This window comes from Grampus griseus, assembly GCF_964374135.1.
Source record: "Grampus griseus genome assembly, chromosome: 2".
In the NCBI taxonomy this organism is placed as follows: Eukaryota; Metazoa; Chordata; class Mammalia; order Artiodactyla; family Delphinidae; genus Grampus; species Grampus griseus.
This window is the reverse complement of record NC_139018.1, coordinates 36,571,745-36,593,076: the sequence shown is the minus strand read 5'-3', so window position 1 is coordinate 36,593,076 and position 21,332 is coordinate 36,571,745. Positions and strand designations below refer to the sequence as shown.

The following is a 21,332-nucleotide window of genomic DNA, read 5'->3' as shown; positions in this document are numbered from 1 at the left end:
AAAGAGGGACTGAGACATAGAAACTCAGCTGGTGAGAGGAACTAGGAGGCCAGGCTCAGCAGTTGTAACATTTTATTGCTTATTCTTTTATACTGTTTTGTTTTTTTTTAACTCAAAAAACATTTTTAAAGGTAAGTTAAGAAAAAAAAAATTCAGAGGTCCTTTGCATGTTCTTCACTCATCAGACCTTTCAAACTTGAGCTGTTCCTGTGCGCCATGAAGCCAAATGCACTGGAAAGAAAACTTGGATTGTGTGTCTTTGGGTGGTGGTGGGGTTAGGGGATAGAGGATGCTGAAGAATCTGTTCAGGGGATGGTAGCCAGCTCTTAACTCAGCACTCTGCTGTGATCTCCCGGGATCTTGGGCCTCTCTGAAAAGGGCCTCTTGAGTTCCCAAGGCCTCTCCTTTAACGAGAGGTACCTGGAAGACAGGAGGTGTTACAGGTTCCTTTCTCTTCTACCCGGAAGTTGGATTAAGTGCTCATCCACCTGTGCACCTGTCAGGATTTGTGAGGCAGACACACCTGTAGGGAGTGTGACTCTATGTACATACCTGTAGATCATTGGAAGTAAAATTCTATGTTATATGAAAATATACTGAAAAGAAAATCTCTTATTTCACAGATAAAACATGTTTATTATAAACAAGCAAAAAGAAAATCTAACTGCTTGTAATCCACCACTAACCGCTCATTTGCTGTATATGTTTCCGGAATTCCAGAAAAATCATGCAGTATATTATCATTTTATAACTTTTTCATGTAATGTATTTGGAACATTTTTAAGTATACTTCTGTAGCATTATTTTAAACGACTGTAGTGTTCTGTTATACGGATATACCATAATTTATATAACGAGTCCCTTACTGTTGAGCTTCTGAGTTGTTTCTGATATTTCACTGTTACAAATGGGAATACAGTAAACATTCTTACAATCTGACTTTTGAACACATTTCTTACTTACTTTATAAGATTAATTCCTAGAAATGACCCTATATTGCTGAGCCAAAGATTACTCATGTTTTTATGACTAGAAAATACACTCTTAAATATATAGTCTAATCCCAAATAATTACTACGATAATAAAGTAATTTGAAAATGTAGGAAATTGTAATTTAAAAAAATAAGTTTACTTTGAATGGTTATAAAGGTATGTATTTTCACTATAGAAACTTTTTGAAAATACAGAAAAATAAAGAGGAAAAATATCAGCAATAGACCTGTACTGAAAGATAACCAGAATTAGCAGTTATTTTTCAGTTTTATTTTAACCTGATGGTTATCTCTCTATACGTATGATTTTATAACTTTTTCCAAAAAGTAATGATTTGAGGTACTGTGTTTGTTACATTAGTAGACTATGTCTGAGTTTCCTTTTTTTTTTTTTTTTTGAGGAAAAGGCATTTCTAAAAGTTAATTAGCATCTTTCCATTCATAGTTGCAATGTTGTTTGTTTTTTTAATAGAAGTATAGTTGGTTTATAATGTGTTAATTTCTGGTGTACAACAAAGTGATTCAGTCTTATATATATATTCTTTTCCATTATAGTTTATTACATGATATTGAATATAGTTACAGCTATTGAGTATAGTTACAGCTATTGAATATAGTTGCATTAAACTAAGCAAACTCATCCTTTGCCATCCAGGGTGGTCCTGCACTTGTGCTCATTGGTTGACACTCAGTCTGCTTTTCTCAATCTCCTTCCAGGTGTCAGAATTGGGAAGGTGGAATTGGCGGGGTGCCAGGGATGGAAGCCCACGGTGGCTATACTTTCTGTGGCCTGGCCGCACTGGTCATCCTCAAGAAGGAACGCTTCTTGAACTTGAAGAGCTTATTAGTAAGTACTTGGTGATCCGTCTTCCTCTCAGGCCCTGAGATGTGACTGCTCAGGCATGCCGGCTGAAGGGACGGTTGGCTGTGGGAAGGGCTAACAGTTCCTGCCTGGAGCTGTGAACTAACAGTCCTGTAACGAAGCTTCAGATGCAGTTGTTGGAGTGCTCAGCACTGTACCAAGAAAGTGCAAGGGGTGAACATCTGTGCTCGGTTTCAGTTCCCTTCTTCCTGCCTTTCCATCTTCCTGCTCTGAACTTTCTGTACAGTGTGTTAGGCCAATTCCAGAGGCTTCTTGAATCCCTCAGACATCTGGTATGGGCCAGAGTACCTTCCTCCTACTTCAAAGAGAAGTATAGCTTCAGCCTCTTAAAATTAGAGGTTATCATGTGCCTTGGAAAGATTCTCCTGGGAGAAGAAGTTATGAGAAGAGTTTTGAGGCATTTTGAAGCCGAGCTTTTATTACCTGCTGCACTATGTGAACGTTTAGTAACTACCTTGACATGAGCTAGGCACAGCCGGGTAATGCACAGAGCAGGTGGCCCAGGCATTTATGTCTCAACTCCAAGCTCCTGCCCAATATTCAGAATGAACTCAGAGCACAGTCAGCTTCAGGGACTTGTTAGATTATAGCTAAATTATCACTGGAGGCCTAGTACATAAACACACACATACACAGAGCCACGAAGGAGCTATCTTTGGGGAAGCATTTATTCCCTCACCATGACCTCAAAGCAAACCAGCTGCCACTGATACTCATCTCCTCTCCCCAAGTTCAGATGTCAGGTTCCCATCATAGGAACCATTGTGAGACCCATTTTGAGCTTCCAAGACAGTTTCTATTATATCTATAAGATGTGACCAGCAGCATTTTGTCCGCACCTTTAGGAAGCCTCCTATAGCATACTCTTCCTGAGGGTTCTTACAGCCTTGAAGGTTTATGCCAAAATGGCCAACTTTGTGCCCAGATTTCGAGTTTATCAGACATTTTGAAAACTGATCACCAACTAGGCGTGAAACAGAAACAAGGAATAAGTAGATGCCTCAGTTACAATAACAGCGTTCTGGATTTGAACCCTGTCTGTGCCACTTCACAGCCGTATGACCTTGGGAAAATGGTCTAATCTCTTTTAACTTCATTTTTTTTCCTCTGTAAGGTAGAAGTAACAGTTCTTTGAAGGTCAAAGGAGAGAACAGGTATAAACAGCCTGGTACATAGTAGGTGCGACCTTCTTATCCAAACTACTCCCTCCCCTCTGTTTGCTCTGGGAGAACTAGGACCCATACTTGAAGGATTTTATGAATTCATATAGGCAAGGGAAACAGAATAAATTCATGGACTTAGGCACTGGAAAAAAATAATTAGTCTAGGTTAGAAACACTTCATCTGTGGGGTAAGTAAAAATGAAGAATGGACTCCCTACTGTAGTGCCCGTTTTCCTGAGTAATGCTTTGCCTGCTTTCATTAAATGGCATCAATCCTAAAGCGCTGGTTCATTTAAGACTGACTGGGGATATGTTAGTGCCTGCACCTGCAGTGCAGTTTTTCTGTGTCTTTTTAAGAATTTTGGATTGTGACTCTCTGTGGGTGGGTGTTACTTTGAACAGGGATATAACCTAAAGTCTACAATTATTAATTAAAGGAGGGCTGGACTCCTTCTGAAGAGGGTCCTTAGTGACTCCTTTCAGGAACTCAGTCTAGTAAGAACGTAGGTACAGGGGAAGTACCATACTCTGTACCTTTCAGTTTGGTGAGGCTGCCCCGTGAGTCGCTGGCAGGTGGCTGGAACTGCCTTGGGGGGCTGGGAGGGAAGTGGAGATATTATCTGCTCGGCCAGTTGGTTCTACTCATTCCTTGAGGCCAAACCCTTCACTATCTCCATATTCATAGTAGAGTGTGTTTAGAAAACTTGGAGATAAGCATGCATCTCGTGTGACCACTGAGTGACACCAAGAGCCATCCTACAGGTTCAAAGTAAACTCTTTTCTTCTGTCAGCCAGCCAGCTTCTCCTGGGATAGCAGAGAGGCTAGACCACACAGAGCCATCCTCATTCACCAGGGCTAACGGCTTCTGCCCCCAGTCCTGCGAGGGACAAGGGCCATGCTAAGAAATCTTGGATGAATTTCCTCAGGTGCCAAGTAAAAGCCAAGAGTAGTTTGAGATCAGCTGATGACTTGTAGCACAAAATTCCATTTATCTGCTTTTAATAAACTTCCCTGAGCAGGGAAGGTGAATAGAAATGAGCCACTGGTGGTCTGGCCTTAAACTTCCTAGTTACACCTTATTTATTAAGAGATGCTTGGGCTTCCCTGGTGGCGCAGTGGTTGAGAGTCCGCCTGCCGATGCAGGGGACACGGGTTCGTGCCCCGGTCCGGGAGGACCCCACGTGCCTCGGAGCGGCTGGACCCGTGAGCCATGGCCACTGAACCTGCGCGTCCAGAGCCTATGCTCCGCAACGGGAGAGACCACAACAGTTAGAGGCCCGCGTACCGCCAAAAAAAAAAAAAAAAAAGAGATGCTTGCAGGTTTCCTTTCAGGCCAATTTGGTGCACTTGTTCTCTCAGCACCAGAACCCACTTGGAACCCGGGAAAAGGTGGTTAGTTGTCTGTTAGGCCCTGAGCAGAGATTCATGCTGGTTGCCTCAAGAGGGTTAGACTAGATGTTGCACTGTAGTGTAGTCTGTGGCAGTGAGGGTGAGGAAGTCCGAGGCCAGAGCACCAGAACTCGGGTGCCAGGAAGCCAAGAGATGGGACCCCTCTCTCCCAGATTGGCCTCTGGGGATCTGGGCTCGCTGGATTTCGGGTCTCTTTTAACCTACAGCTGCCTCTCCCTTCTCTGTCTCACGCTCAGCAATGGGTGACAAGCCGGCAGATGCGGTTTGAAGGTGGATTTCAGGGCCGCTGCAACAAGCTGGTGGATGGCTGCTACTCCTTCTGGCAGGCGGGGCTCCTGCCTCTGCTCCACCGTGCACTGCACGCCCAAGGTGAGCCCAGGGGCTGTACGCAGGATTGGGTGACTCCCCTCAGCTGCTGACCGAGTCGGAGGCCAGGGCGCTCTGTTAGAGGGTTGAAATAGGCTGTCTGTCCCGGATTTTGAGGTGCCCAGTGTGGACCTTCCCGCCTCAGGCTAGGATTCCGTCCCATTGGTTTAGGGGCCACTGCTGCTTCACTCTGGCTGTGGCTAGGGGGAGGCAGGTGCCTGGCTCCACGGCGACCACCACCTCAACTCCATGTGAAGCTGCAGTTTCCGGTGCAGAACTCTCTGTGTGTCACGTCAGAACTGAATACCCATACTATGCACGTGGTCACAGCAGTGACAGAAAGGCAGTTGCGTAAGCGGGCAGAGAACCAGAAACCCTGGAGCAAAGACCCACCATGCCTGGCTGGCTGCATGGTTGCCGCCATTAGAAGTGTTGTATTTTAGATTCATTGAAGAATCCTGGATGCGGGTTTGTTCCCCCTGCCCCGCACCACTGGAGCGGAGAGACCTGGGTTCATCTCTATGGAGCCTCAGATGGGAGTGCAGATCCAAGCAGTGAGATAGAGAGCAAACTTCTGGGAGCCTTCCCTTTACCTCTCGACATCTCAGGCCACTGGCTGCCTCCGGAATCATCTTTTTCATTTTATGTGAGAACAGGGTGTCTTGAGGAAACCAGTGGGAGAGGGGAGGTCTGGAGGCCCTGCTGGGCGCAGATCTGGTCTTGGAATGAGATCCCTTGGCCCAGAGGGAAGCTTTTCTTTGGACTTAGTAGTTGGGTTATTCATTGCTCAAATGTAGAAGATGAGATTCTTTTCTACTGCCCCCATCCCCCACCCTGCCCCACACACGTGTTCTTCTTGTTTGGCTGTCTTTTTCTGAGCCCCTTTCTTTCATTTCTTAATTTCATTTAAGTTGTGGCCATTTTGGGTACCGAATTGAAGTCAGCAGAGCCTCTGTCCTGTCTCCCCATCGCTGTATCCTCCCCGTCGCGGTCTGTCCTGAGAATCCTTGGCCTGGAGCCTGTGGGCTTTCAGTTTCAGGGTGCTCAGATATGTCTCAGCTGAGATACATCCCCTGACTCTGGAACCTGCACGGTCTCTGGCTGAACACTATAGTAGGGAAGTCAGAAGTCCCCCGAGAGTCCGGCGTTTCAAAACAGAAATAACTTGGGGTTTTAGTGATCTCTTTATTTGGAACTGGTGAGGTCAAGCCTCTGGGTCACACCGTCAGCCTCTCACAAACCTGTCCCTGGCAGGATTAAGATGCAGTCATTCTGCAGCTGCCAGGAAAATCTAGTGAGAGCGTAACAGGAGGGCTACCTGCCAAAGTCTTCAGGGGGGCCCTGGTTCACATTTTGTTTATCATAGTGCAAGTTCTGGAGGACTAGTCACATTCAAAGCTCTGCCTGTGGGAAAAGTTAGTTGCCTGTGAATCTTGGTGCTTCCAGCTTTTTTCACTGCCTGGAAGGAGGCCCATGTTAGGCCCAAAGCTCACGCCTCAGCAAACAGTGGGCCTGGACTAGGCAGGGCTCCGGAAGACGGGAGTGTTTTGAGTGGTGGGCAAAATGCTGACGTTGAGAGTCAAAAGGAGATGCGACGTAGAACGATATTCACAATGTACTGTGATCAAAGTTAGGTTTCAAAGCAGTATGTATGTAATTCCATTTTCAATGAAGAGTTGACTCCAAAAAATTAATGGAAGGTATCTGGGTTGTGAAATGACAGGTGATGTTTGTTTTCTTTCTTTTTTACTTCTATTTTCTAATTTTTCTACAATAATATATCTTTCTTACATAAAGGAAAACGACAAAAGTTATTTTACAAAAGAGAAATTCTATAGACAAAACTAGTAGCAAGGTGGGGAAAATATTTGGATAAATGATGAAGAGCTTAATTTCATTTGAGAAAGTCATACCAAGCAGTAGGAAACATGAACAACCCAACGGAAAAACAGGCAGAGGATTCTACTACACTGCTGCTTGTACTACAGCTGCTACAACTACTGAGACTTACCACGTGCTCACCGCAAGCCAGGGGCAGAACTGAGTATTACACATGTATTTTCTCATTTGATCCTCCAAACAGCCCTATGAAACAAATGCTATCCGGGAATTCCCTGGTGGCCTAGTAGTTAGGATTCCGGGGTTTCACTGCTGTGGCCCAGGTTCAATCCCTGGTTGGGGAACTGACATACCGCAAGCTGCATGGCCAAAAAAAAGAAAAAGAAAAAGAAACAGGTTCTATCATTATTCCCATTTTACAGGTGAGGAAACAAAGTACAGCATGGGTAAGTGACTTGCTTTATACCTGATTGCCACCTATCATGGTATCAGAGCCCTGCCATCTGTAGGTGGCCATTAATCAGACGAACAGGTGATAGTTAATGAAATGCAAATAAAAGCAGTGGGACCCTATTTGTTTTTACTGTCAGATTAGCAGAGATGAGAAAATTTGATACCCTATGTTGGGGAAAGTGTGGGAAAACAGGCACTTTTCACTGTTAGAGGGGTGTAAATAGGTGCGTCATTTTTTGGAGGGTAGTTTGGAGACATCAGTTTAAATTACTTAAACCCAGTGAGGACACTGGCAGGAATTTATCTGCACAGACATTGCAAAGGATGTGTGTTGAAGTGGAGTTTTAATAGCAAACAACCCAACTGCCCACCAAAAGGCTAACAGTTAAATAAATTATGATCTCTTCATACAGTAGCTGCATTGCAATGGGCTCACATGGAAAGCTCTCCAGGACACAACGGAAAGTGTCAAAGGCCAGGCCAGGCCGAGAACAGTCTGTCTGTGTGCACACAGGCTGGCATCCACCCAGCTTTCCTGGAAGTATACACAACTCCCCTTTAACAACGGGTACCTTTGGGAGAGGGGTAGGAGATGGGGGGAGAGAAATGTACTTTTCCTATTGTACTGTAGGCTGCTTTTTTCTTTTCTTTTCTTTTCTTTTTTTACCATGTGTGTTACTACTTTTAGTAAGTGAACAAATACATTTTTAAAAGGTGATGATGATGATCATACTGATAACTAAAAAGATGACATGGGACCGGCACACTGTAGCACATGAACCCAGGCCAATCCCTATCTCTTCCGTAGTCCATGCGGTGGCTGCCTTACGTATAGAAGACAGTATTTGAGTACAAGAACAAATTGCTATTAATATCTTTAAAATATCAAATGCTGACTAAATTAGTGAGTCAGTTTGTTTTTGTGGAGCAGTAGGATAGCAGCAGGCCTGTGAGTTTCTGTTTGGATTGATAGTTACTAGTTGCTGCCATGTTCTTTCGGATGTACCCCAGGCTTTATTTGTCCACTTGTGAAATTGAGCTACATGTGCTGTACCTGTCAGTTACTGTTTGAAAAACTTTTGATTTCTCAGATAAAAGGAACCTTTGAAATGCAAAATGACATTATAATGGGGATCTGTATTTTAAGGGAGAGATGTAAAGGATTTAAAAGGCCGACTCCAGTGCACAGTTATCAGCCTGTAATCATATCTCCCTTCATCTCACCGTAATTATGTGTGTTGATGTGCAAATTCAAGATCTCAGGAAGTTCCTTGTCGAGTTTATGAACTTTGAGCCTTTACACTTCAATAATATAGGGGGTAACTGAAACACTCTGTAATCTTTTTAATAATAAACATAGCATTTTCTTTTCAGATTCCAGTTCTAGCGATAGGTTATCATTTACCTTAAGGTAACCGTCTTTTATTTCTTATAGGATATGAAGTAAAGGTATATTTTGTACAGATGTTTAATGCAGTTACCCTAAAGTTTAGTAAATATGCTTTTAAAAATAACAGCTTTGTTGAGATGTAATTCACATACTGAACAATTTACCCATTTAAAGTGTACAGTTCAGTAGTTTTTAGTGTATTCAGAGTTGTGCAACCATCACTATAATCAATTTTAGAGTTTTCATCACCGCCCGCCCAAATCCCTGTACCCACTAAATGTGCTTCTTAAAAGAAGAAATCACAAAGGAGAAAATCAACACTGTGATTACAGCATATGTGTAAACTATATTTATGCAATTAAAAAAAACCCCATATAACCAAAAAAGTAGAGCCAAAAGGGAGAAATAGGTATGCCATACGATACAGATAAAGAGTAAATACAGTAAAAAGCTAGATTAATAAAATTGACTCTTGGATCTCAGAAGACAAAAGGACAGACACTCTCAAAAGGAAATAGAACTAGTAAGCAAAAGTTATGGGAACAGTTCACCCTAATTAGTAACTAGAGGCATGCACAGCAAAACAAATGATCAGGTACTGTTTCTTTTTAACATTTTAATTGCTGAGAACTTTTTTTTCAAAGTAACCAGTGCTGGAAGTAGTACAGGAAAATCTTAAATTTTGCTGGCAGCTATATAAAGTCTTAAAGCAGTTTATCAGTATCTATTAAAAGCCTTAAAAATGTTTATTCCCTTTAACTGAACCATTCCACTCCTGTGAATCTACTTGAAGAAAATAATCCTAGACATAGAGAAGATTCACAAAGATGTTTATTGCGGCATTTTTTATGATTGCAAGGAACTGGAAACAACCCTGGAAACAAGATAGAGTGAAGTCCCATCATATATGTATGTATCTCCTACGGAGTCCACTGTGCTCACAGGTGGAGAAAGAACAAAGAGGAAAGTAATTAAAATCGTGTGAGCACTTCCTTCAGTAAGCCTGTGTGCCAGGCTGAGCATGAGAGGGGGGACCTGAAAGTGCTCCTCCTTCCTTGGGCTCAGTTCCCATGTGCCTCTTCTAGTGTGAGCATCTCAGGGGCAGGGCGGGACTCGGGTGTTGAAGATGAGTGGCTTTTGCATGTGGCCCCCAAACATCAGCTGACCGTGCACCTCATCCAGTGCTCAACCCAGGAGACGGCGATCGCTTTCCAACTGCATCCATCTCTCCTCCCATCTCTCATTTAAGAAATTAAAAATGATTATTTTCTGTAGTATTCTATGTATATAAATATTCCAAAATTAACTATTTTGCCTACATATTCTCTTTATATACCACATTTACTATAAACTTTGATGAATTTTTACCACAGAAGATTCTCTGCTCATATATATGAGAGTTTGGATCCAGAGCCTGTATTGATGCCATTACCTTATGTGTCCACTTAATGAAATGCTGTAGGGCTCTTTAGAATGATGGTTATGAAGATTATGTAGCAGAACAGAAAAATGTATGCCTGTAGAGTTAAATGAAAAACGTAAGATACAAAATGATCATACCTGTATAGAAAAATGCATAGAAACACAAGAAGACTGGAAGAAAAATTAGCTTTCGGTTGTCATTTACAGATTGTTTGCTACCTTTGTAGCCCAGGTATCAAAGTATAAAATTAACCAGAGACTTAATGCACATTCTATGTGTGTATTCCCACATAAATGTTTCCGTGCACATCTATCTATTGATTATTTGTCCCTCCTCCACCCTTGATAACCGAGTGGTCCGCAGGAGTCTGACTGCTGATTAAAGTACTGCTGATTGACAGTACTTTAATATTATCACCAGAATTGTCCATTTCTGCTTGGGCTATCATATTATATGATGCAGGAGGGTGGTTATTAGAATGCTTCTTAGGGAAATTCTCTAAGTCCCTTTAGAGATAGACTGAATCCAGGCTAAGACAAGTATCAGTAGAAGAAACAGACATTATCACCCCATTAGAGTTCTCTTGGCTAACTAGAGTCTGGGTAACAAGTTTCAGAGATGCACTGGAGGAAATGTCTTAAGGAGCCCAGGGAAAGGAATTGTGAACCAAGTCAGGAGCAGTAGCAGAGGGCAGTCTGGTAAGCTGAGCTAAACAGTTTGTCTGTGCCTGCAAGGGATGTGGTTTAGGGTGGTCATCCAGGGTAAGGGGCACTTCAAGTAAAGCCAAGTGCTGCTCTGACCTGCTGCTCTTTGACTCTTCAAGGTTCAGGAGAAGGGACGTGTCTCGGGACTTGGGTGAAGAAATCGAGTGTCCCAAGAATGTAGTTTTCAAGATTAGTCCAAGGAGACTAGAGGGAAACCCTGACAGTTCCTAATGGATCCTAAAGTACAAAGAAGTCATTGATCCTTTGCTGGACTTCTCCTAGGCTCCAGCCCACACTGATCCTTTGTCTTCTCTAGGTGACCCTGCCCTCAGCATGAGCCGCTGGATGTTTCATCAGCAGGCCCTGCAGGAGTACATTCTTATGTGCTGCCAGTGCCCCACCGGGGGGCTTCTGGATAAACCTGGCAAGTGAGTGCCTTGCCTCTGGGGAGGGAGGGACGGGGCGGGGAGAGAGGGCTGAGCACCTCAGGCCTACTCAGAGCCAGACGGGGTGGGCCTTTCCTTGTTGCTGCTTAGTGCACGTGTGGCATGGGAGGAAGCAGCCCAGCTGGGAGCACCCCCATCCAGTGCCATCCATCCATCCTGGCCCCTCCAGTGCTCTCCTTTTTACCCAGCTTACTTGCACCCCCTTGCCAGTTAGGTAAACAGATTGCTGTGTTGGTAGCTTTTCTTTTCTCTTTTTTATTTATTTTTTTATAAATTTATTTATTTTATTTATTTATCTTTGGCTGCGTTGGGTCTTCGTTGCTGCGTGCAGGCTTTCTCTAGTTGTGGAGAGGGTGGCTTCCTTGTGGTGTGGTGGCTTCTCTTGTTGCGGAGCACGGGTTCTAGGTGCATGGGCTTCAGTAGTTGTGGCTCACGGGCTCTAGAGTACAGGCTCAGTAGTTGTGGTTCACGGGCTCAGTAGCTGTGGCTCACGGGCTCTAGAGCACAGGCTCAGTAGTTGTGGCACACAGGCTCAGTAGTTGTGGCTCGTGGGCTCTAGAGCATAGGCTCAGTAGTTGTGTCACACAGGCTCAGTAGTTGTGGCTCGTGGGCTCTAGAGCACAGGCTCAGTACTTGTGGCTCGTGGGCTCTAGAGCACAGGCTCAGTACTTGTGGCATGCAGGCTCAGTAGTTGTGGCTCACGGGCTCTAGAGCACAGGCTCAGTAGTTGTGGCTCGTGGGCTCTAGAGCACAGGCTCAGTAGTTGTGGCTCACAGGCTCTAGAGCACAGGCTCAGTAGATGTGGCGCACAGGCTTAGTTGCTCCGCGGCATATAGGATCTTCCTGGACCAGGGCTCAAACCCATGTCCCCTGCATTGGCAGGCAGAGTCTTAACCACTGCGCCACAAGGGAAGCCCCTCCTCTTATTTAACCAAACTGATTTAAATAGAAGAGGATATAGGATTTTAAAACTCCTGAGTGTCATAAACAGAGATTATAATCAAGGCGACTATTACCGAGTAGATTCAATACCTTTAGGTGCCAAAAGGGAAACCAGTCAAGTCCTGTTGCCTTTGCTGCTCACCCCCCACTCCCCCAGCACACACACACCCTGCTACCTCTGCATCCTGGTCCAGCTGAAGGCCAGTCCCCAGCAATTTATCAGGAAGAATTTGGCCCATTCCTAGAAATTTTGTTGTGGGATTTTTTTTTTTTAACTATATTAATTTAGCCAGCACTACCCTGGAGAGCCCTTTCCGGAAGACAGCTGACAGGACTGACTGTAAGGTTACAGTTCCTGCTATCAAGCAGGGCGGAAGGATGGGGCTCTGAAAAATGCTGCTGGGGAAAGCCAGGCTTCGAGTTTCGTGGAGGGTGGGATGGGATGCGTGAGTGCTCCCTGGGCCTCTTCGTCTGTGCGGTGGCCTTGTCAGAGGCTGTGCTGGGGCCGGTGGGGAGCAGAGGACACCTGCTAAGAGTCGCCCCGTCCTTCCAGGTCCCGGGACTTCTACCACACCTGCTACTGCCTGAGCGGCCTGTCCATAGCCCAGCACTTCGGCAGTGGAGCCATGTTGCACGATGTGGTCCTGGGTGTGCCTGAAAATGCCCTGGTAAGATGGGATGGGGGGCTTACCACTGCTTCTCCACGGGGCCCCCAGGATGGGGCTGGCAGGAGAGCAGAGCACCCGCTCTTGGCCTGCCGAACCGGCTGCACGAGGACATGGACAGGCTGGTGAACTCACCGTCCCCACCCTCTGTCTGCAGCTCGTTCTCCGTTCGTGAGCATCTGGCTGGCAAACTCGAGGTTCCAGGCGAGGGTCCAAACTGTGACAGAGGGTTTGTGCCTTTGTCCCACAGCCTAGGACCCAGACCGCTTGTCATTAGTTCCCATCTCCCAGGAAGCTGGCTCAGAGGTAGCGAGTTTCTGCATCTGTAGCCAGCAGCCCTCCCCATGTGGCTGACTGTCTTCTGGAGCTCTCAGCTTGCAGCCATCCCTCCGGAGAAGCCCTCTCAGACCACCTTCTGTAAATGAGATGACCCAAAACACTCTGCCAGGGCCTGGTTTGTGCCCTTCATAGCACCAGCACGATTTGTCATGTGTGTGTTTAACTGGGTTTTATCTGCTTCCCTCAAAAACTGTCAGCCCCGTGCGGGCGAGCTGTTCACCACTGCATCCAGTCCCAGGCCAGCCTGGCTGCAGGAGATGCTTGTGAGCCTAGTCACGATCCTGAGACTCAACTCCGGCTGAGATTGTCTGCGGCTGTCAGATGATGGGGCCTGTGCAGATTGTCATGAAATATTCCAAGAGAAGAAACACAAATGGCCAGTAGGTGGATGAAAAGATGCTCAGCCTCACTAGTAATTGAGAAAATCCAAGTAACAACCCTTCAGCTGTTTCAAGTATTTGCCTCCTATGCAACCCTCTTCCGTTCTTTTCCCTCCCTCCTTCCTCAGCGTAACCCCATCCTAAATTTGACATTTATCATGCCTGCAAATATTTTTGTGCTGTTACTACATAGGTATGTATCCACGAACTCTATAGAGAGTTGTTTTGTATGTTTTCAAATGGTTTTTTTTTGTTTGTTTTTTGCGGTACGCGGGCCTCTTACTGTTGTGGCCTCTCCCGTTGCGGAGCACAGGCTCCAGACGCGCAGGCTCAGCGGTCATGGCTCACGGGCCCAGCCGCTCCGCGGCATGTGGGATCCCCCCGGACCAGGGCACGAACCCGTGTCCCCTGCATCGGCAGGCGGACTCTCAACCACTGCGCCACCAGGGAAGCCCTCAAATGTTTTATAACAGTATCTACCCCACCATTTATTCTGCATCACTTTCTCACCGACCATTACCCTTTTGCGGCTTAGTCGTCTTCATATGTGTTGCTCTAGTTTATTCATCTTAACTGCTGTATGGTATTCCCTTGTCTAAGTGTCATCTTCACTCCTGTACGGCATCCCCTTGTCTAAGTGTCATCTTCACTCCTGTACGGCATCCCCTTGTCTAAGTGTCATCTTCACTCCTGTGCGGTATCCCCTTGTCTAAGTGTCATCTTCACTCCTGTACGGTATTCCCTTGCCTAAGTGTCATCTTCACTCCTGTACGGTATCCCCTTGTCTAAGTGTCATCTTCACTCCTGTATGGCATCCCCTTGTCTAAGTGTCATCTTCACTCCTGTACGGTATTCCCTTGCCTGAGTGTCATCTTCACTCCTGTACGGCATCCCCTTGTCTAAGTGTCATCTTCACTCCTGTACGGTATCCCCTTGTCTGAGTGTCATCTTCACTCCTGTACGGCATCCCCTTGTCTAAGTGTCATCTTCACTCCTGTACGGTATCCCCTTGTCTAAGTGTCATCTTCACTCCTGTACGGTATTCCCTTGCCTAAGTGTACCCCAGTTTAATTTTCTAGTCTCCTGTTGGTTAACACTGAGATGGTTTCAGATTGTGCTATTACACAAGGTGTTGCAGTGAACATTCTCGAGTTACAGTTTCTGAGAGAGATACACCTTCATCCTCACCAGATGGCCCTGAACCTCGCCCCTGTGTGCTTGGGTTATTTAACGCTCACATGGCACCAAGATGAGTTGCTCCATAGTCAGACTTTTCCTTTTTGCCAACTTGGCAGATGTGAACTGGTGTCTCAGTTTTGTTCTGCATTTCCCTGATTACTGGTGAGGCTGAGCATCTTTTCAAACGTTTGTTGGCCATTTGTGTTATGTCTTCTGTGAATTGCCAGCCAGCTCCTATCCTTTGCTCATTTTCGTATTGATTTGTAATTTTGTTTGCTCTTTTCTTATGTAGTAGGAGTTCTTTGTGTGTTCTTGATACTAATCCTTTGTCAGTGGTGTGTGTGTGGTGAATCTCTTCCAGTTTGTGACTTGTCTTTTCACTTTGTTTTTAGTGTTTTTGTTGAATAGAAGATTTTAATTCTAAAGTGAATAATTTTATTTGCCTTTTCAGTTTTTGAGGGTTTTTTTTTGGGGGGGGTGCCTTACTTAAATCTTTTCCTACCCTTAAGAAATCTTTTCCTACCCTGAGGTCATAAATATATTTTCTTCTAAACAATTTAAAGTTTTGCTTATCCCATGTAATTTTTTAATTCTCTTGGAATTGATTTCTGTCTATAGTGAAGGTGGGATATAATTTTATCTTTTTCCCATTTTGGTTAACCAATTGACCAGCACCATTTATTGAAGTTTACAGCCTTTCCTATTGATGTGTATCACATGTGTCACATACTCAAGTTTCTGTATATGAGGTGACTTTTCTGGACACACTGTTCCATTGGTCTGTTATCTTTGCTGTCTTAAGCAAATCTTAAATGCAGGTAAGCAAGTCTCACCTACCCACCTCATTCTTTTTCTTCAAAACTGCTTTGGATATTCTTTGCCTTCTGCATTTTAGGATTTCCTGTGCATTTTAGGATCAGCTTATCAAGTAACACACACACAAAAAACTAGTGGAATTTTTATTAGAATTACATTGAATGTAAGATTAATGGGCGGGAACTGACTTTAACATTCAGGCTTCCCATTTATAAACACAATTCTTCAGATTTTTTACATTTCTTTTAATGGTCTTTTATCATTTTCTCCATAAAGGACTAGTACATCTTCTGTTAGAGTTAACGTCTAAGAAATTTATAGTTTTTGTGTCTATTGTGACTGGAATATTTTTTTCCATTTTATTTTGTAATTTGTTGTTACTAATGTATAGAAATGCTATTGATAATTATAGTTTAATTTTGCACCCAGCAGCCTTGCTGAATTCTTTTTTTTTTTTGGCTGCTCCGCATAGCTTGCGGGATCTTAGTTCCCTGACCAGGGATTGAACCTGGCCCCCTGCAGTGGAAGTGTGGAGTCCTAACCACTGGACCGCCAGGGAATTCCCTCTGAATTCTCTTGATAGTTGTAAAAGTTTGTCTATAGAATCTCTTGGATTTCTTATTTAGAATGTAATGTCATCTTCAAGTAAGGAGTTTTGCTTTTTCCTTCCTGATTCTTAAGAATTTTCTTTCCTTTTTTTCTTTTGCGGTATGTATCCACGAACTATATAGAGAGTTGTTTTGTATGTTTTCAAATGTTTTTTTTTGTTTTTTGTTTTTTTTTTGCGGTACGCGGGCCTCTCACTGCTGTGGCCTCTCCCGTTGCGGAGCACAGGCTCCGGATGCGCAGGCTCAGCGGCCATGGCTCACGGGCCCAGCCGCTCCGCGGCATGTGGGATCTTCCCGGACCGGGCACGAACCCGCATCCCCTGCATCGGCAGGCAGACTCTCAACCACTGTGCCACCAGGGAAGCCCAAGAATTTTCTTTCTTTTCTTGCCTTGTAATGTTGGCTAAAACCCCCATGGAGTGTTGACTGGAGGTGGTAATAGAAAGTGTTCTGATTGTAATGGGAAGGTTTCTGTAATTCTATCATTAAGGAGGATGCTTACTGTGAGGTTTTGGTAAACATTTCATATCAGGTTAAGGATGTTCCCCTCTGTTCCTGGTCTACTGGGTTGTTTTTTTGTTTTATTTCAGTCATAATCTAGTGTTAAATTTTATTGAATGCTTTTTCCTCATCTGGCTTTTCTCCTTTAATCTGATGTTGTGTTTTGTTAATACATATTCTGATGTGACCTTGACGTTACGGGATAAGCCCTGCTTGGTGATAACAGAGTGTGGGGGGTGTATGTGCTGTTCTAACACCTGCTGGATTCACTCTGCTGGTATTTTTGGCTCGTATTTTTATTTAGGATTTTTTGCACGTGTGTTCATGAGAAAGACTGATCGAAAATTTTGTTTTATTGTATTCTTTTCCAGTTTGTGTTTCAGGATAATATTACCTCATAAAATTAGACAGGTGTCTTCCTACTCTACTTTTTCTTTGGAAAAGTTTGTATAAGTTAGAGATTATCTTGTAAGCTAACACTTGCTTGAGAAACCATGTAGGCCTGGTATTTTTTGGGGGGAATGGTGGTAGCAGAAAAAACAATTGTTATTGATTTAACTTATTCATATAGGTTTTAAAGAATTTCTTCTTGAGCAATTTTGAAAATTCGTATTGTTCTATAAAACTATTCAGTTTATCTGAATTTTTATGTTTTCGCATGAAGTTGCTCATAGTATTTTCTTAAATTTTTTTAAATCTCTTGCAATTATGTCCCCTTCTTCATTGTCCTAGGGTGGAAGAGTCCTGAATACTGGCCTAGGATTGTGCCCTGTCTGAGACCAAAGTTTATTTTGGGTTTCTGTGGTGCAGTGGGATAATATAAAATAATTTATATATGGCCTGACACCTTTACTTAAGTGTAACAGGGTTGTGGTCCATTTTCTTGATTATAAATATAGATGCATGTTCATTGTTTTAATAATTGGAATATATATAAAAGTATAAATAAGAAAATTTAAAACAGTCATGTCATGGTTCCTGTTTTGGCATATGTCCATTTTTTGCCTATTTATATAAATCACATCTATCAACACTTTAAAAAGTAAGTTTGGAATAATATCACGCATACTGTTTTCCTCACCTTAATATAAGTATTTGCCAATATCGTAAAATATTTGAAAGCATGTTTTTTAATGGCTCTATAATGTTCCTTTGTGTCCCACATACTGTAACATGTTTTTACCAATACCCTGTTGTTGAACACTAGGGCCTTGTGAGATCCTAGTGCATCTCTGATGATTCCTTATGTTACATTTTTACAAGTGCATTCAATGGGCAGAGGCTGTGCACATTTCCAGGGACCACTGGGGTGATTAATTGGCATCTGTTCTTCTCTTTGCAGCAGCCCACTCACCCTGTGTACAATATTGGGCCAGATAAGGTGATCCAGGCCACCATGCACTTTCTGCAAAAGCCAGTTCCAGGCTTCGAGGAGCATCAGGATGAGGCAACAGCAGAGCCTGCCACTGACTAGAAGACATGGTGTCCCGCAGCTCTGTGTTCACCCACCTCCCCAGTCAGACCAAGGTTGATACATTTCGATACATACTGCATTCTGTGCTGCACAAGCCTTGGCCGCTGTGAAGCTTGGTTCTCTGTCCTTTCTTGTTAAACAAAACAAAACTGATGGCTCTGTGTTTAGAGAACACAGTGGTGTGGTTTTTAAAAAATTCTTTCCACTCCTGTCCAACCAAAAATCTTCAGCCACGCGGCATCTGAACCCGCTCTGGCCTGGCCAGGGTTGGTTGGAGAACATGCAGCTCTCCAGTGTGACCGTCGCATCGAAGTGAATGATGTTTATGAGTGTTACGGCATCTGGAGTTGCTGCTGCGATTCCTCTTTGTGCCACCGTTAAGTCACCAGGAAGGTGGCCTCCGTGGGTGGAAATAAGTCTGCTCCATGCCTAGGCAGGGGCTCTGGGTCCCACCAAAATGAATTCTCCAGGAAAAGACATGATGGTACTTCACTTAGAGGTGCCCAAGGCGCTCACCTCCCAGCCTGGTTGCTTGCAAGGGGAAGGAGCTGGGGTGGGAGGAGAAAGGTCTCGGGAGGTGTGAGTCCCTCCCTGGCCACACTGGGCACTGACCACACATCTCCAAGGCCGGGTTGGGCAGGTGCATGGGCAGGATTTGCTTTAGCCCCACTTGTGGTGACTTAGACCCGGAAAGCCAATTATGAGTGGAAAATGAACCTCTAGTTCAACTCTGTGCCAGAGGAAGCAGCCCCAGAGCGCCGCCCCCCCCACCCCCAGGTGCCCCGAAAAGGCCCTCTGAGGACCGCAAGGCAGCACCTTCAGCCTGTGGCCAGTCTGTTTCCATCTGTCTTCCACTGACTCCCAGCCCACCCTCCTCAAAGACGGTGTTGTCTTTTCTCACCCCAATTATTAACACTACTAAGAAGGACTTTCACCTTAATTTCTGACTCAGGATTTATTCACATCCTGCCCACTCCAGGCTCAGAGAAATAAAGCCAAGCACTAGATAAGCTGGGTGCTGCTGAGGCAGTAGCCGCGTAAACCTGGCCGGGGCAGGGCTGAGCGCTGCCTGCTGTGTTCAGCCTGGCAGGGCCTCTGCTGCCCTCACAGAAGAACCCTTTCTCAGTCAGTGGGGTCTTGAGGAGTTGGCTCACTTGTCCACTGCTATGGTCACAGCAAGCTCCAAGTCGCCGGTCTGGCCTTTCCATAAGCAGCCATGGGCTGTGGGCAGATGGGGGCCTGGAGATGCAGCATAAGGCTCTTCTCAAAAACTCTGGCCATCTGCTGCCTCTAATTCCCTAGTGCTTTGGTGTATTGGGCTATGTATTACCTCCTTGAAATAGTAAAAGAATAACCTTTTCTATGATGTCTCTCATTTGTGACTGGTACCAAGAAAATTCCTTCCGAGTGCCCAGCGTTCGGAGTTCTGCAGCTTGCTCGTGGGTCGCCAGGCTCCTCCTATGTGCGACTGCAGGCCGGGCGAGTCGGTAGTTACGAAGAGGTCTGACTTGCCTTCCTTCCTCACATCCCTTCTCCAGTCGAGGACAAGGAGGGGAAAAGCGTGCTGGAGCACTTCCGTTTGTCCCAGCACTCCACACACAGTTTCAGGGTCTGGGAGTCTGTCTCCTCCACCTGGCTACGAGCAGGGACTGCGCTCCAGAGCCCTCACGCAGGCACTCAGCAGCAGGTGGGGTGGGTGACGGGGACGGGTTGGAATCCTGTGTCACCCGGCGTTCCTCGTCTGGCCAGAGACCCTCTCCCAGGGAGAAGCCAAGAAGGCGGGTGCTCTGTGGCCTGCCCCTCCTTGACAGGAGAGGAGAGGGTACCCTCAGAGGTGGAGCATGAGCCAGAGCCACGTCCTGGAATGTAATTCCTGCGCCCATGCTGTTTTTTGCTGGGATAACAAAAGTTCAGGCGACAAAGCAACATATTGAAATGCACCCTTCCCATCGCTACAACAAAAAGCCAGACCCTCTACCACCACTAGCCTCAAGGTATTACGAGATTAATTGCAGTGATAATTGGTGTGGTTAAGAGACAGAAGGGATTGCTTCAGTCTGAACTGGCTTTATACCAAGGAGGGAGGATTTGAGGTGGGCCCCAAAGGGTAGGGGAGTTTACACTGGCATATCCATGAGACTTCTCTCTGCTCCCATTCGGGTCTGGAGGGTTTCCCAACTTAAAGAGCATTCAAAGTGGGTCCTGCAGGTAGATTCTCAGATTATCATGTGGATCCTTAAGTCGGAGGCACTTACATAGCATTCAAGGTAGGTTGCCCCAAATAAATATTCCCCCTATCAATAAAGAAATATAAGCCGGCTACAGATCTCTATATCCAGATGGGCCCCAACGTCCCCCTTGGAACTGTCTTGGACCCACCTTGAATGCTGTGTAAGTTGGGAAGCCTTCCAGACCCTACGGTGAGCAGAAGGGGGACCTCGTGGATAAGCCAGCGTGGACTTGCCTGAGATAACAATACCAGTCAACAGTATTCCTAAACTGCCCTCTGTTCGTGGTGTCATTTCTGAGTTAGAAGCCACTAGTTAGATTCTGGCCACTGTGTTGTGACAATGCAGGAGTGTCCTTGAGGAAGCCACTTCTCAGGAAGACCTCACACAAAAGCAGAGGCCGTAATATTAAATAACAGTTCCACGACGTCCTGCCATGGAGGACTAGCCTTAGATTTTGGTATGTTGCCTCCTGGTGATTTAACTTGGCAGAGAGATGGAGTTTAGAAGCCCCCGGCAGGGTGGTTGCTTACGTGACCCTGGCTATTTCACCGCTATTAACTGTGCTGTGTTTCTGGCAGGAGCTTGATAGCCGGGAACTAAACATGGAGCTTCTTAGTGCACTACATTGTTGGCAGAAGTGGAATCCATTGGCATCAGAAGTCAGAGGTGTACAGATAACAATGCTGACATTCCATTATGAAAGCAAAAGAACTTGTCTCTTCTTTCCACCATGTTTACATTGATCCCACCTCCTTATGGAAGAGGGTCACTGGGCTACATGCAGGAAATAGCCAGTAGCTTCAGCATCCCGAGTCAGAGGAAAGGGTAATGGCTGGGGTGGGAAATGACTGTTCTTAGGCCTGCAGGCTTCCTAGACCCTCTGTGGCCAGGGCTACTAAGATACAGGCACTGCAGAGACCAAATCTTAACAAAGACATAGGATGTCTCGTTCACCGTCTGGGATAAGTTCGGTACAATGAAAGTCTGCTCTCCTAACGCTGATAATAGGGCTTGATGTTAATACAAGGATACGGAGGTCTATGATGGAGGGCTGTTCAGTGTTGCTTTCATTTGGGGACGCAGGTATTCATTTTGGGGAAGTATTTTGCTAATATTTTGTTCTTCC

The 21,332-nt window shown here is 45.1% G+C and overlaps 1 protein-coding gene across 3 annotated transcripts in view; it reads left to right on the top strand.

The window, feature by feature from the left end:
* LOC309818672 (protein farnesyltransferase subunit beta) overlaps positions 1-19,303 on the top strand; it is an 84,580-nt gene extending 65,277 nt beyond the window's left edge. For all 3 annotated transcript variants that reach the window (XM_082648503.1, XM_082648502.1, XM_082648504.1), the window contains 5 exons: positions 1,711-1,840; positions 4,687-4,819; positions 10,942-11,053; positions 12,567-12,681; positions 17,844-19,303. In XM_082648503.1, coding sequence (XP_082504629.1) covers positions 1,711-1,840; positions 4,687-4,819; positions 10,942-11,053; positions 12,567-12,681; positions 17,844-17,975 — 622 coding nt within the window. In that variant the 3' untranslated portion in view covers positions 17,976-19,303. The remainder of the gene's footprint in view (positions 1-1,710; positions 1,841-4,686; positions 4,820-10,941; positions 11,054-12,566; positions 12,682-17,843) is intronic.
* Positions 19,304-21,332: the final 2,029 nt, after the last annotated feature.